Source organism: Carassius auratus, chromosome 21 (genome assembly GCF_003368295.1).
Source record: "Carassius auratus strain Wakin chromosome 21, ASM336829v1, whole genome shotgun sequence".
Taxonomy (NCBI): Eukaryota; Metazoa; Chordata; class Actinopteri; order Cypriniformes; family Cyprinidae; genus Carassius; species Carassius auratus.
This window is the reverse complement of record NC_039263.1, coordinates 3,956,799-3,970,887: the sequence shown is the minus strand read 5'-3', so window position 1 is coordinate 3,970,887 and position 14,089 is coordinate 3,956,799. Positions and strand designations below refer to the sequence as shown.

Sequence of the window (14,089 nt, the reverse complement as noted above, 5' to 3'; positions counted from 1 at the left end):
TGTATTTTCAATATGTATATGTCAATACGTATATGAAATTTAGCAAGTACTGTAGAACAAAGTAGGTGGAGCAAAATGATACAATAACTCTTTTCCTTTTACTTAAAGAATAACTTTTCTATCAAATAAAGCCAAGGCTTAACAGAGAGTCATGATGTCATAATGCCTATACCACAATATGAAAAATTGGGTAGCATAATAGCAGAAAATTCTGCTTGATCATTTGAAACATTTTCTTTTATATATGATTAATGAGTCTCTCGTAAACCCTTTCCTGGCACAGATCGTGTTTGTTCAGGCACTTTGTGTTTCTGTCATACTTCTTTGTGAGGTACAAATTCTTTTCTGAACTCTAACAGTCAGAATGCATTTACAAATCTAGTGCTAGTCTTAGCTACAAACAGAGAACAACAATTGTATAAAGGCATCCTAAATAAAGAATATCAATGTGAAGTTATAGAATCACGAGCGCCAGTAGGCTTTTAATTATTATTATTATCATTATTAATATTGTTTTAAATATATAAACATATTTAATAACAGTGAATATAGTCTGTATGTTTCATTTTGTCATAACATTTCATTCATAGCAAAGAATAAGTATTAATTTGATTGGTAGTATTTAGTAGCCTTCAATATAATATTTAGTACTTCAATAAAAGTTAAATAGTGGCATTTCAGACATTATCATATTTGAACCTTTGGTGTACTGACTTGATTACACATAACACCTTCTTAATGTAAACATTAATAATTAATAAAATATTTTAAGAAACGTTGTTATGCATTGTTTATGCTCTGTACCACATTGAAACTTCTTCATTATTTTGTATTAATTTTGTATCAGTGACTTTCCTCAGATACGTTCCTGGATTTTTATTACTTACTTGACAGAATTTTCCCTCCATAACACTGACTTTTAAAGTCTCATTTCCATCAGTTTACCAGGCAATAATTTTTTTAATTGATTTTTTTATTTTTATTTTTTGAAGTAACGTTAGATTCACGTTGCGGTACCAGAGAGTGTGACGAAAGACGGCTGTAAGATCTTATTTGTGTATTGAAATGCCAATCATGTTTTTACAGTGCTCTGATAGGTTCAAACAAAGCACCACCTACTTGAATAATCCAATAACTTCCGCTGACGATTTTTGAATGCAGAGCGGTTAATGTTGGTTTACGACTCATAAGGGCAAAGTGGCAGAAACATACTAGTCTCAATTTTTTGATTCAGAAACGTTCACAAACAACTGCAATTGATAAACTATAACCGGAGATGGATCCTGCCTTGTCGAAACTTCTTATCGGACTCGCTGTCAATATAAGTCGTAGTGATGGTAAGATGCTTGTTTGCTAACGTTAGCTGCTAATCTTTTCCAGACATGAACTGCATAATTAAATCACTTGATGTAAAAAAAAAAAAAAGAAAAAAAAAAGATCGCAAATAAAACTTTCAGCGCACATAACACGTACTGATTATTGCTGCCAATGGAAGGTTTCTAAATGTAAAAAATTGCTTTGAATAGAAAAATTCTAAAAAAAAATCTAAAATTCTAAAATTCTAAATCTGAAGATATATAAATAACACAAAATAATTTATTCCTGTGATCCCTTGTGTTGTTGGCAAGGATTGTTTTAAAGGGATAATTCACACACACCAAGATAAAGTCTGTAATTCCAACTTAATTTCTTAACTCATGTTCTTCCCATGTGACTTAGTTTCTTCAAAAACAGAAATTAGGCTGAATGGCATTTACAATTTACTGTATGGAAAACAAATATAAAATAAAAGTAAATAAGTAAATAGCTTATTTTTCACCACAAGAAGTCAGTCATTAATTATCTCAAAGTTCCACCAAGATAATGCTGTTTTCTTATGCCACAGGAAGAATACACAGCGCCACTGTGAAAACTGTCAGTGCCTCGAAGTCCACAGTGAATGTGGAATGGGCTGAGAAAGGCATGACTAAAGGAAAAGAGGTTGGTACTTAATTTTTCATAACATAAGACTTTTTCCCCTTTGCTTGGAGCAGTTGTTAGACTGTTGACCACAGGTTTTGCTAAAGCTCTAGGGTGTTATGCTTAACTAATAAACAAATGTTCCCCTAGGTTGACCTAGATGAACTTAAGCAGCTCAATTCTGACCTGATGCAACACCTCCAACCATGTCGTCAAGGGGAGCGTGAGTCCGCACCTGCACCTTTGTCAAAACCGGCAAAAGTGAGTCCTTTATTTCTTTTCTAGAAATTCTTATTTGTTCTAAATGCACGTAAGGTTTTTATATTTTATTTTTTATATTGAGAGTATTGACTATCTGCACTGTTGTTTCACAAAGGGCTAAAATGGACCAATTTGCACAGACAGTGTTGTCAACATCTGATATGTGCATGTTGGTTACCATGGTAATGCTGTAGGCGTCAGCACAATGTCTAGACACTTTTTTTTTTTTTTTTTTTTTACAAAAACTGTCAGTAGCTGTCAGTGTGATAAGAGGAAAACCAGTGGTGCTGAAAGCAAAAGTCATTTGAGAAAACAAACCTTACTTAATTCCACACATTCATGCACTGTGTCTAAAAACACTAACTCATTTGTTATTTTATACCTACAACACTCCTACAAAAATTATTTTAATGTTATTTCATTGTGCCATGCAGAATGTCAGAGCATCAGAGCTTCCATCAAGATCATCAAGAATACCTACTTCAGAACGTAAGTTATATTCTCTGTTGTTCCGAGTCAAAGTTGGTCTCCTGACCAGCACCAGTGTAAACTTATGGTGTGTTTCCCATCTGAAGCTGCTCCTCAGGATTGTTCATCTGAAGAGTCAGGTTTGTATGAAGTGCATGCTTTCTTCATGTTCTCCAATCATACTCATTCACGCTTGGATCATAACATTTATCATTAGTAGGGCTGCCCCCAAGAAAGAAAAAGTAAAAATCCATAGGAAGTGGGGTGGTCATGCAGCCAGTGATGGACAGATCGTTAATGGCTGATCTTTGTGGTAATATATCGGGCAAGACAACCGAACTATTATTCATTGACATCACATATGGCTTATCATCTGAAATATGTAAGTAGTAGCGACCTTATATGGCCGCTCAATCTAATGTTGACCTGTGTGAAGTGTGAAAGCTGAACAGTAGTGCACTCGTAGCATGATAGATGGAGGCACCGGTGCGGTCACTTGCTCTTAAAATAATCCGTCATTTTGATCATGCGGATAAGAGTAATACATCTTTGGAATCGACATTTATTTGTGTGTGCTCACAATAACAACAAAACATTGCGCTTTTGTAAAATAATGAAAGCAAACCGGATGTGCTTTCTGCCGTCTCGGCCTCTCTGAGCTTGAGCGTGAAACTCTGTGTATACTTCCCTTACAGACATGAAAAATATATCTATAGAGAGTGAAATGTCTACTTTTTCAAATGAAATTATTCATATCTGGAAAGAAAGGAAATTTCTGTGATTATGTAACCCGAGTTCATATAAGACCAAAACATAGAAAACAATAGTTTTTTCAATAGAATATTCAAATGTTAATGCAGTATAATCTTACCTTGTTTTTTTTATTTTTTATTTTTCCCTGACACATTCATCATTACTTCTGCTGGTGTGCTGTGGCAAGTTTTATGTGTGTGCTGGTGCTTATTCAGCTATGTAGGCAATTAAAGTCTCAGATTTAAACGGTTTATTAATAAATGTGGGATTAGTTGACTAATGCTTAAAATGAACGACTACTAGTCGACCAAAAATAAATCTTTATTCGAGGGCAGCCCTAATCTTTAGACTTAATCAGGGTGTCTCTTCCCACTTCTGTCCACATTATCTTTTCTACAAATGATCTACTTGTAGCAATCAAAAAATTCTCTTAAATTACTGTTTCGGTCAGTCCAGAAAGTTCTCAAATGGTTACCAAAGCACTGTGAATGGTGGTTTCTCACTTTAGGGTTTTATATAGCAATAATTGTTCTTTTCATCAATTTAGAAGTTACTTTCTGTACTGTGTGTTTGCACTTTGTCAGATACTATGGGGTGAGGAGCTCACATTGTTGTTCAATTATTGCTGATTAAAATACAGTCATGACAAACATTTTTGGAGGTTCTGGTGCTGCCTATAGGGTCACCTTTTGATTTAGTGGCAGTGTTGACACTGCATTGCAGAGAGTACACATAACATAATTTCATCCCCTTTCAGCTTCTAGAAGGATGACCACACGTCAGACTTGCTTGTTCCGACATCCTGCCCCTCCACCTGTGGTCGCGGCCACGGCTGCAGAGGAAGTTCTCTCTCAGGATCTTCCCTCATCTACGATCCCTAAACCTTCAGGTCTGTTTTTTCATTAGCATAATGTTCTCTGTCCTCTTTATCTCACTACATATCTTGCAGCTTCACTGGTATCAAGTTGTTTTGCATTTCAGTGAACTGATATTGATTGTTAACCAGTTTGAGGTGAACGCCCTGAAACAGCCACGCAGATAACTTGTGCAGTCCGCTTTGATAATCTTGCATATTTCATTAAGTTGCTATCTGGATTGGTAGGCTACCAGAGGAGATTTGTTTCAAAGCCAGCTTCTCCTCTGCTACCAACTGCTGAGGCTATTTGTGAGAGTGAGGCTTCCAAATGTGCCCCCATGGCTCCACCAAGTATGTACTGTTTTGCATTTGTCATGCATGCTTTCACATTATTGATAAGGTGGTTAGTAACATCTACAACACTTGCATAAACTGTTCTATTTGTAATCTTTTAGGCCATCGCATGTCTCAAGTCTCAGAAATGAACAAGGTTGCAAACAAACGGTTGTCAGTAGCCAAAAATCCAGAAGCACAGAAGAGAGGAAAGGTAACTTATTTGATTGTTATTGTTCAGGATACCTTTACACAACAACACTTGTGCTAAAAACTTTTAGAGACAACAATGTCAACAAGTCACTTTGTAAAGGAACACTGGTGTGCTTGCACACATATGCATTAAGTACGCACTCCCGCATGCCTATAGATTAAACATGTAATCTGCATGCGCATGACGTCACCGTTTTCACAACTTCAAATTTTTTGTAATAAGGTAATAGTATAGTTTTCGAAAACTTGCATTTATAAACTCATTCTCAAGCCCTCTAAACATTGTTATAGTGCAAATGAATAGGTAAAACAAAAGTTTTCAGTTTGTAGTTGTCAATGTGGTGTAAACAGCCCCTCAGATATGCATTTATTTTTCCTTTGCATTGTACTTAATTTAACAATTAAATTGTTTTATTATTTCTATTATTAGTTTTTTTATTACTAATATATATATATATATATATATTAGACACACACACACATATACATACAGAACTGGTCATATAATTATTATATAATCAAAAAGTTGATTTATTTCATTAATTCCATTAAAAAATTGAAACTTGTATATTATATTCATTCATTACACACAGACTGATATTTCAAATGTTTATTTCTGTTCATTTTGATGATTATAACTGACAACTAAGGACAATCCCAAGTTCAGTATCTCAGAAATTAAAATATTACTTAAGACCAGTACAAAGAAAGGATTTTTTGAAATCTTGTCCAACTAAAAAGTATAAAAATTAAAAGTATGAGCATGTACAGTACTCAATACTTAGTTGGGGCTCCTTTTGCCTGAATTACTGCAGCAATGAAGCGTGGCATGGAGTCTTATCAGTCTGTGGCTCTGCTTGTGTGTTATGAGAGCCCAGGATGCTCTGATAGTGGCCTTCAGCTCTTCTGCATTCTTGGGTCTGGTATATCACACAGATTTTCTATGGGGTTAAGGTCAGGCGAGTTTGCTGGCCAATTAAGAACAGGGATACCATGGTACTTAAACCAGGTACTGGAATATTTGGCACTGTGTGCTTGGGGCCAAGTCCTGTTGGAATATGAAATCTGCATCTCCATAAAGTTGGTCAGCAGCAGAAAGCATGAAGTGCTCTAAAACTTCATGGTATACGGCTGCATTGACCTTGGACCTCAGAAAACACAGTTGACCAACACCAGCAGATGACATGGCACCGCAAACCATCACTGACTGTGGAACCTCTACACTGGACCTCAAGCAACATGGATTGTGTGCCTCTCCTCTCTTCCTCCAGACTCTGGGACCCTGATATCCAAAGGAAATGCAAAATTTATTTTCATCAGAGCACATAACTTTGGACTACTCAGCAGCAGTCCAGTCCTTTTTGTCTTTAGACGCTTCTGACGCTGTCTGTTGTTCAAGAGTGGCTTGACACAAGGAATCCGACAGCTGAAACCCCTGTCCTGCATACGTCTTTGTATAGTGGTTCTTGAAGCACTGACTCCAGCTGCAGTCCACTCTTTGGGAATCTCCCCCACATTTTTGAATGGGGATTGCTTGTACACCTTTTTTTTTTTTTCCTACCCCATCTTTTCCTTCCCTTCACCTCTCTATTAATGTGCTTGGACAAGGAGCTCTGTGAACAGCCAGCCTCTTTTGCAATGACCTTTTGTGTCTTGCCCTCCTTGTGCAAGGTGTCAATGGTCATCTTTTGGACAACTGTCAGTCCAGCAGTCTTCCCCATGATTGTGTAGCCTACAGAACTAGACTGAGAGACCATTTAAAGGCTTTTCAGGTGTTTTGAGTTAATTAACTGATTAGAGTGTGGCACCATTTGTCTTCAATATCGAACCTTTTCACAATATACTAATTTTCTGAGATAATAAATTTGGGATTTTCCTTAGTTGTCAGTTATAAACATCAAAATTAAAAGAAACAAACATTTGAAATATATCAGTCTGTTTGTAATGAATGAATATAATATACAAGTTTCACTTTTTGAATGGAATTAATGAAATCAACTTCTTGATGATATTCTAATTATATGACCAGCACCTGTATAATGTATGTGTATATATGTATATTACACACTACTAATCAAAAGTTTGGGATCAGAATTATTTTTTATGTTTTGTACAGGAGTTTCTTATGCTCATCAAGGTTGCATTTATTTTATCTAAAATACAAGAGGGAAATTTTAATGTTGTGAAATAACTTTTTTCTACTTTTATATATCAAAATCTAATTTATTCCTGTGATGCAAAGCTGAATTTTCAGCATCATTACTCCAGTCTTCAGTGTCACATGATCCTTCAGAAATAATTCTGATATGCTGTTGGAAACTGTTGTGCTGCTTAATATTTTTTTTTGGAACCTGTGATACTGTTTTTCAGGATTCTTTGATGAATGAAAAGTTAAGAAGAGCATTTATTTAAAATGAAATCTTTTCTAACAATATACACTACAGTTCAAAAGTTTGGGGTCAGTAAATTATTATTATTATAATTTTATATATTAATACATTTTTTTTTAATTACAAGTTTTATTCAGCAAGGATGTGTTATTGTTAAGAAGTGATGGCAACAATTTATATTGTTAGAAAATAATTATTTTGAATAAATGCTGTTCTTTTTAACTTTATTCATCAAAGAAGGCTGAAAAAAGGATTGCAATTTCCAAAACAGTATTTTGCAGCACAACTGTTGCCAACATTGATAACTCTAATAATAAATCAGCATATTAAAAAGATTTCTTAAGGACCATGTTGCACTTTAGACTGGAGTAATGGCTGATGGAAATGTAGCTTTGCATCAAATAAATAAATTATATTTTAAAGGATATTAAAATAGAAACCATCATTTTATATTGTAATAACATATTTTGCAAGAATACAGTTTTAGTTTTCTTTTTTTTTTTTTTTTTTTTAAATAAATGCAGCCTTGATGAGTATAAGAGACTTAAAAAAAAAAAAAAAAAAAACATGTCTTAATGATCCAAACTTTTGACTGGTAGTGTATGTTTTTTGTTTTGTTTTTTTGTTTTACTTGTTTGGTTACAGTTAATCTTGAAGAGGAAATTTGTAAAGATTTATTTATTTTCTCCATCCAATTCTTGCTATATTTGTTTCTAGTTTGCAGATACAAGTCGACCTAATAAGCAGTTTTACCAGATGATCGAGGAATACAGAGAGACCCTGGAGAGAGTACCCATGTCCTTTTCTGATCCTGTAAGTTAATGAGTATACTATTACTATTCTAATTTATTAATTTCATATTTTAACACAGTGTCTCTCTTAGGTCAAACCTCACCGTATATGTGTCTGTGTTCGCAAACGTCCGCTGAATAAAAAAGGTAGGTTGCTGATATGACCTCTCTTAATGGAATAGAATTGTTTATTTTTTGTTGTTGAGTTTTTCCTTTTTATTTCTCATTTATTTGTTTTTAGAGTTGGCAAAGAAAGAGATTGACGTGGTCACGATCCCTGGTAATGGAGCCCTGCTGTTGCATGAGCCCAAACAGAAAGTGGATCTGACCAAGTACCTAGAGAATCAGACTTTCCATTTTGATTACTCGTTTGATGAAGACGCCACTAATGACTTGGTTTACAGGTAGCTGAATATTCGAGTTTCCATGCATGTACATGAAGTGTAATTCATTCAAAGATCAGTTCACTCTAATCTGTCATTTCTAACCGAAACTGAAACAGCAATTTGTAATTTGCATGGAATAGAGCAACCATTACCAGTAAATAATGACAGATTTTACATGTTTGGATTATCTTTTTCTAAATAATAAAATCTAATTCACTATTAATGTTTAATTCAGAAAATATTCAAATGGTTATGAATTTAACTTTTAGGTTCAGTGCTAAACCTTTGGTTAAGACCATTTTTGAAGGTGGTATGGCGACGTGCTTCGCATATGGCCAAACAGGCAGTGGAAAGACCCATGTAAGTGGTTTTGTTTGTGCTTCCAAAATAAAATTCCAAAACATTTTCCCATGTTGTTCATCTGAGGCATTATTTACAGACTATGGGTGGAGACTTTTCTGGAAAGAGCCAAAACAGCTCTAAAGGGATTTACGCCCTGGCAGGTGATTGAAACTGTCACATGTACTTTAAATACTGGCCTGTTACTTTTTATCCATGTTCACTCATGTATCAATCTCTCTGCATACGTCACAGCACAGGATGTATTTACCCTCTTAAGGCAAAAGCGATATGCTGATATGGACCTTTGCCCATATGTCACCTTTTTTGAGATCTACAATGGCAAGGTTTGCACACATTGTATGTTTCCGATTCCAATTTGGGAATTCTGTGATGGCTTGTCAAATGGATTCATGAATTTGCATGAAGTGTTAATAATTCTCAAATTTCGAAATCTTTACTGTGGTATTAGTATTTGGTTTTACACTGTTTTTGATTATGGTTGCAAGCATAAAGTACTTACTTGTTCGGGCATGATGGGGAACTCTTTGTGTGCTGCAGGTGTTTGATTTACTGAATAAGAAAGCAAAGCTGCGTGTTTTGGAGGATGAGAAGCAGCAGGTCAATGTTGTTGGCCTGCAGGAAGTGCCCGTGTCATCTGTTGATGACGTCATCAAGATGATTGAGAAGGGAAGTGCATGCAGGTAAATATTAATCATTTTTTAAGTTGACCCTTTAAATGCCATTTTGTTGTTGTCTTAAATGACTGTTTATGCTACAGGTCTGTTATTTTAGAATTATTTAGATGCTTTAATGGTATGTTTTTATTATTATTATTATTATTATGATTAATTTTAGGTTTAGTAATCCTATGTGCTCTTCATTTTTATTTGACATTCGGTTAATTTTAGTCATTTTCCATTAGTTGACAAGGCAACCTTTCTTCTAATTTCGAAGTTATTCCATCAAATTTTTATATACTAATTTTACTTGAGCCTTATTTCATTTACCAAAAACGTTTGAACAAACGCAACTCTATCTTGGCTTTATAACAGAACGTCTGGCCAAACGTTTGCCAATGCCAGCTCATCACGTTCACATGCGGTTTTGCAAGTAATTCTAAGGCGGCGGAATATCCTCCATGGGAAGTTCTCTCTGGTGGACCTGGCTGGGAATGAACGTGGCACTGATATCAGCAATAACGATCGGCACACCATCGTGGAGACGGCCGAGATTAACCGCAGCCTGCTGGCTTTGAAGGTGCTTTGTCTAGTGGCTTCTGCGCCAAATAGGTCATCTCTACATCATTCTTTATCCTAAATACACTTTTCCCCCCCATTTTTAATAAATTAAATTTAAATGCATCCTAATTACTGTTTAAACTGTTTAAAATCTGAGGTTGTGTTTATACAGCTGATAGTTATAGCTTTTGTTTGCTGCTCAGTTATACTGTTAAGAAACCTATATGTGCCCAATGCTTTTTTTTTTATTTTTTTTTTTATCCTGCTTACAAACACACAAGTAAATGGTGGTTTTAGTACGGTTAAGTTGTTAATGTCTTCCCTGCTGCCTCAGGAATGTATCCGATCTCTGGGACAGAACAGCGAGCACATCCCGTTCAGGATGAGCAAACTCACCCAGGTGCTTCGGGACTCCTTCATTGGAGAAAACTCCAGGACCTGTATGGTAAGAGTTTGCTAGAGTGATTATTCAGTTTTGTGTATATGTGCGTTTCAATAACGCTTTTTTTTTTCAGGACTTGCTTTTGATACTTGTTTGTTGTAACATTTATCTCTTTGTGTTTTGTTCGTTTCAGATCGCAATGATCTCGCCGGGTATGAGCTCTTGTGAATACACAATGAATACACTACGTTATGCGAACAGGTGCTTTTTTTATCTTCCTTGATTTAAACTAATGTTGCTGTGATTGGCCTGGAAGGCCCTCTGGTGGTGCGGTTTAGGTATCACAATCATTTGTGGGTGTTTGTGACAGGGTAAAAGAACTGAATGGTGTGTCTAAGGGAGCTTCAGTGGAGAATGGTACAAAACTAGAGCTTTCTGAGGAAGGAAACTCCTCGGAGGAAGTGAGTGAAGTGGCAGGACTTTCATCTAGAACTCTAAATAAATCTTGTGTTTTTGTTTCGTTTATAATTGGTTAAATGGAGCTTTTATTTAAATGGCAATTAAACTTGTGTGTACATTTTGTATTTATTTACAGATATGTGATACAAAAAATTATACAAAACCTCTAAAATGTACTTCTTTTCAGGAGTCTGTTCTCCCAGCGTTTGAGGCTATATCCCAAGTGTCTGAGATGGAGGAGAGGTTTTATGAAGAGCTGAAGGTTTGTAGCTGTTTGTGTAAACACACCTGCTCTGAGTGGGCAGCTTTGTTTTAAACCTCACAATCACTCAAAAAGTTACAGAACTCCCCTTAGCAATCAAGTTACAAAACGAACTTTGCTATTTGTTTACCCCTGAATGCATTTCTTCAGACATGTTTTTTTTTTTTTAAAATGCTCAAGGACCTTGGTTGAGTCATAGGATAAGTGGGTTTGGTGTTTATCTGTGTTTCTCATTCCTTTTCCAGGGGTGCAGCGAGGTTGCCAGGTCTATGGAATATCCCTCATTTGATATCATACCAAATTTACCAGAGATTGATGCATTTATGAGGAAACTGCAAGGTATTTCATTAGAATCCAAACAGACACCTACATTACCATTCAAAAGTTTGGGGTCAGTAAGGTTTTTGTTTTTGAAAGATGTTTCTCATGCACACACAGTAATATTGTGTAATAATATTACAATTCAAAATAGCTGCTTTCTATTTTTATACATTTTAAAATGTCATTAATTCCTCGACTTTTAGCAGCCATTTACTCCCTCCAGTCTGCAGTGTTATATCTACTTTCAGAAATCATTCTAATATGTTAATTTGGTGTCCAAGAAATATTTCTCGTCAGTATTGAAAAGTTATGCTGCTAAATATTTTTAAGTAAACTGTGATACTTTGTTTTCAAAGGAGCAGCCATTTTATGAAATAATAGAAGTATTTTGTAACATTATAAATGTATTTTCTGTCACTTATGATCAATTGCTCATGCAGCCTTGCTGAATAAAAGTATTAATTTCCTTAAAGAAAAAAAAAACTTTTGAATGGTAATGTCCATTTTATTTAGGGGAAATTAATTAACACACACACATTTACCCCCCCCCCCCCCCCATACACCTCTGTTTATGTAAGAACTTGTTTGAGTTTCGATACACGTTGAAGTGACACACATTGTGTGGTTTGAGAAGGTGTTGATTAAAAACCCCTTCCATTTCCTGCCGAACATTGTAATAGTTTTACTTTTCCTTGTTGTAGAGTCTTACCAGGCTTTGAGATCAGCTATTGAAGCAGAACAGAGGGTCAGGATGTCACCAAACTAATCGAAGATGAGCTTCATCGGTGTACAACTGCAGAGAAACCGCTTACAAAAGATAATGCAATTTCCATTTGTTCTTTTAATAATCTTATCTGCTGTCTGGTTAGAAGATATATCAAGTTTTTGTTATTTTTGTTTTAATTGTTTTTGTGTACTGAATAAAGGTTCCCTCATATTTGGATCTTTTGTAAATCATCAGCTGTTTGTGCTTCATTTACTTGCATCTGGATTCTTAGTCATGTCACGTGTCTGCCTTGAAACTTTTTTTTTTTTTTATCCCCGATGACGCCAAAATGAGAGGTGGTTTGAGCACCACTTCATACCACCCACCCTTCCCATCACCCCCAGCCTTGACCTCCAAACCGCCACTATATACAAGCCACAACCAGTGTATACACTTGCCCTGCAAGCACAAGCTGACACATGACAAATCAAAGGCCTAATAAACAGCTCGCACTGAACAGTTTACCTCAATGGATGAAAATAAACAAAATCGGCCTATGAGTGGGTGGCCCCACATCTCTGTGTGAGGCCTAAAATCTCAACTGCTTCCTCTGAGCTCTTTGGGTGGCATTTCCCACCCCTTCCCCTCCCCCCACCCCGCTCTGGAAATACATCTAGCCGTGCTACATATATTGCACTACAATGGAAAATATGTATCTTGTTTTAACACTACATTTGATGTACACATACTACTGTATGCAGAACTTTTGTATAATGCTTAAAAAGTCTCATTCATTAATTCAAATTTTCAGTTTATAGCTGCTGTCCAGTCTTTCTTTGGTTGCGTTCATGTAGCGTTAAATATCTTTCAATGTAAAATAATTGCTTGGAATGTATACGTATCAGTCATGTCGTGGAGAACTAATTAACATATTCTTTTAAATAAATGTTTTGTTCAAATCTTTTTAGTCTGATTTAATATTCTCCTCTCTTGCATGATTAGGGACTTGGAGGTTCACTTCAGACAAACCTTAACTTCCTGAGAGCTGGTTCTAATTGAACCCTTCAGTGGTTTAAAGAGACTGAAACCATTTTGATTCGGTGTTGCGTTGTGGTTTTGTAATCGTCTTGGGATGTTACTAGCCAGCTTTGCTTCTGAAACAACACTCTTAGAATAGCTAAAAAGGACCTTGGGCTTGTTACAGATACGCTTTCTTGAATTCGGTTATTCACCATGAATTTTAAAGAAGACGAGAGCGCTGAAGAAGCTTTGGGTTTTCGATTTGGAAATGTGTTTCATGCGAGCCGAGTCTTGTATCTGTTGGCCCTGAGTCTGTTTGACTCTGCTTTCTGGATTCCAGCTGTCCACATGAATATTTTCTCAGTGTGGAGAAAATTGGCAGTGGCTAATGCTCAGTTCCCATCACCTCCACAGACTAAATAAACACAAACCACCCAGCAAGCCTATCAGAGGAGCATGCAGAACAACCTCTGTTTTTCTTTTCCTTCTGACCCCTTTCTTTCTTCTGTCATTCTGTGGCTCTGGATTGTCTGTGAATGGATCTGAATGGGGAAAGTGTCCATCAACACCAGGCTCATTGCAGGCCTGAATAAAAGTGTTATGGTATTTGGAGAAGAGCCTTTTTATAAACATTCCTCAATATTACGCCAATATTTATTTATTTATTTTTGCATACCCTGTCTATAATGTGATTTACTGCATATGTCTGTCTCTCTGAAAATAAAACTTATATGACAAAAAAAAAAAAAAAGTTTGTGAAAGAACAAAGGTGTTTTTCACTCTCCCTCTAGTTACTCCTTAATGCTGCGAATAACAAGACATTACAGCCATATAAATATGAATGCTATAGGAACCAAGGAAAAAAGAAGGAAAGGAAAAGAAAACAAACAAATAGAATATACATGTATTGACATGACCTTTGAACTACTCAAAGTTTTTAAATATGGAG

At 35.7% G+C, this 14,089-nt stretch overlaps 1 protein-coding gene across 2 annotated transcripts; it reads left to right on the top strand.

Moving 5' to 3' along the window:
• Positions 1-1,135: 1,135 nt before the first annotated feature.
• On the top strand, positions 1,136-12,752 carry LOC113038253 (kinesin-like protein KIF2C). 2 transcript variants are annotated; one of them, XM_026195543.1, is made up of 22 exons: positions 1,136-1,337; positions 1,886-1,980; positions 2,110-2,220; positions 2,655-2,709; positions 2,796-2,828; positions 4,199-4,330; positions 4,544-4,648; positions 4,753-4,844; positions 7,951-8,046; positions 8,117-8,171; positions 8,266-8,428; positions 8,680-8,770; positions 8,850-8,913; positions 9,005-9,096; positions 9,311-9,453; positions 9,805-10,009; positions 10,325-10,435; positions 10,566-10,633; positions 10,743-10,833; positions 11,019-11,093; positions 11,339-11,432; positions 12,116-12,752. In XM_026195543.1, exons 1-22 carry the CDS (start codon positions 1,277-1,279, stop codon positions 12,178-12,180), a joined length of 2,097 nt encoding a protein of 698 aa, XP_026051328.1. In that variant the 5' UTR covers positions 1,136-1,276; the 3' UTR covers positions 12,181-12,752. The 2 variants fall into 2 exon arrangements, with proteins under 2 accessions (XP_026051328.1, XP_026051330.1); XM_026195545.1 differs by lacking the exon at positions 2,796-2,828.
• The last annotated feature ends 1,337 nt before the right edge of the window (positions 12,753-14,089 follow it).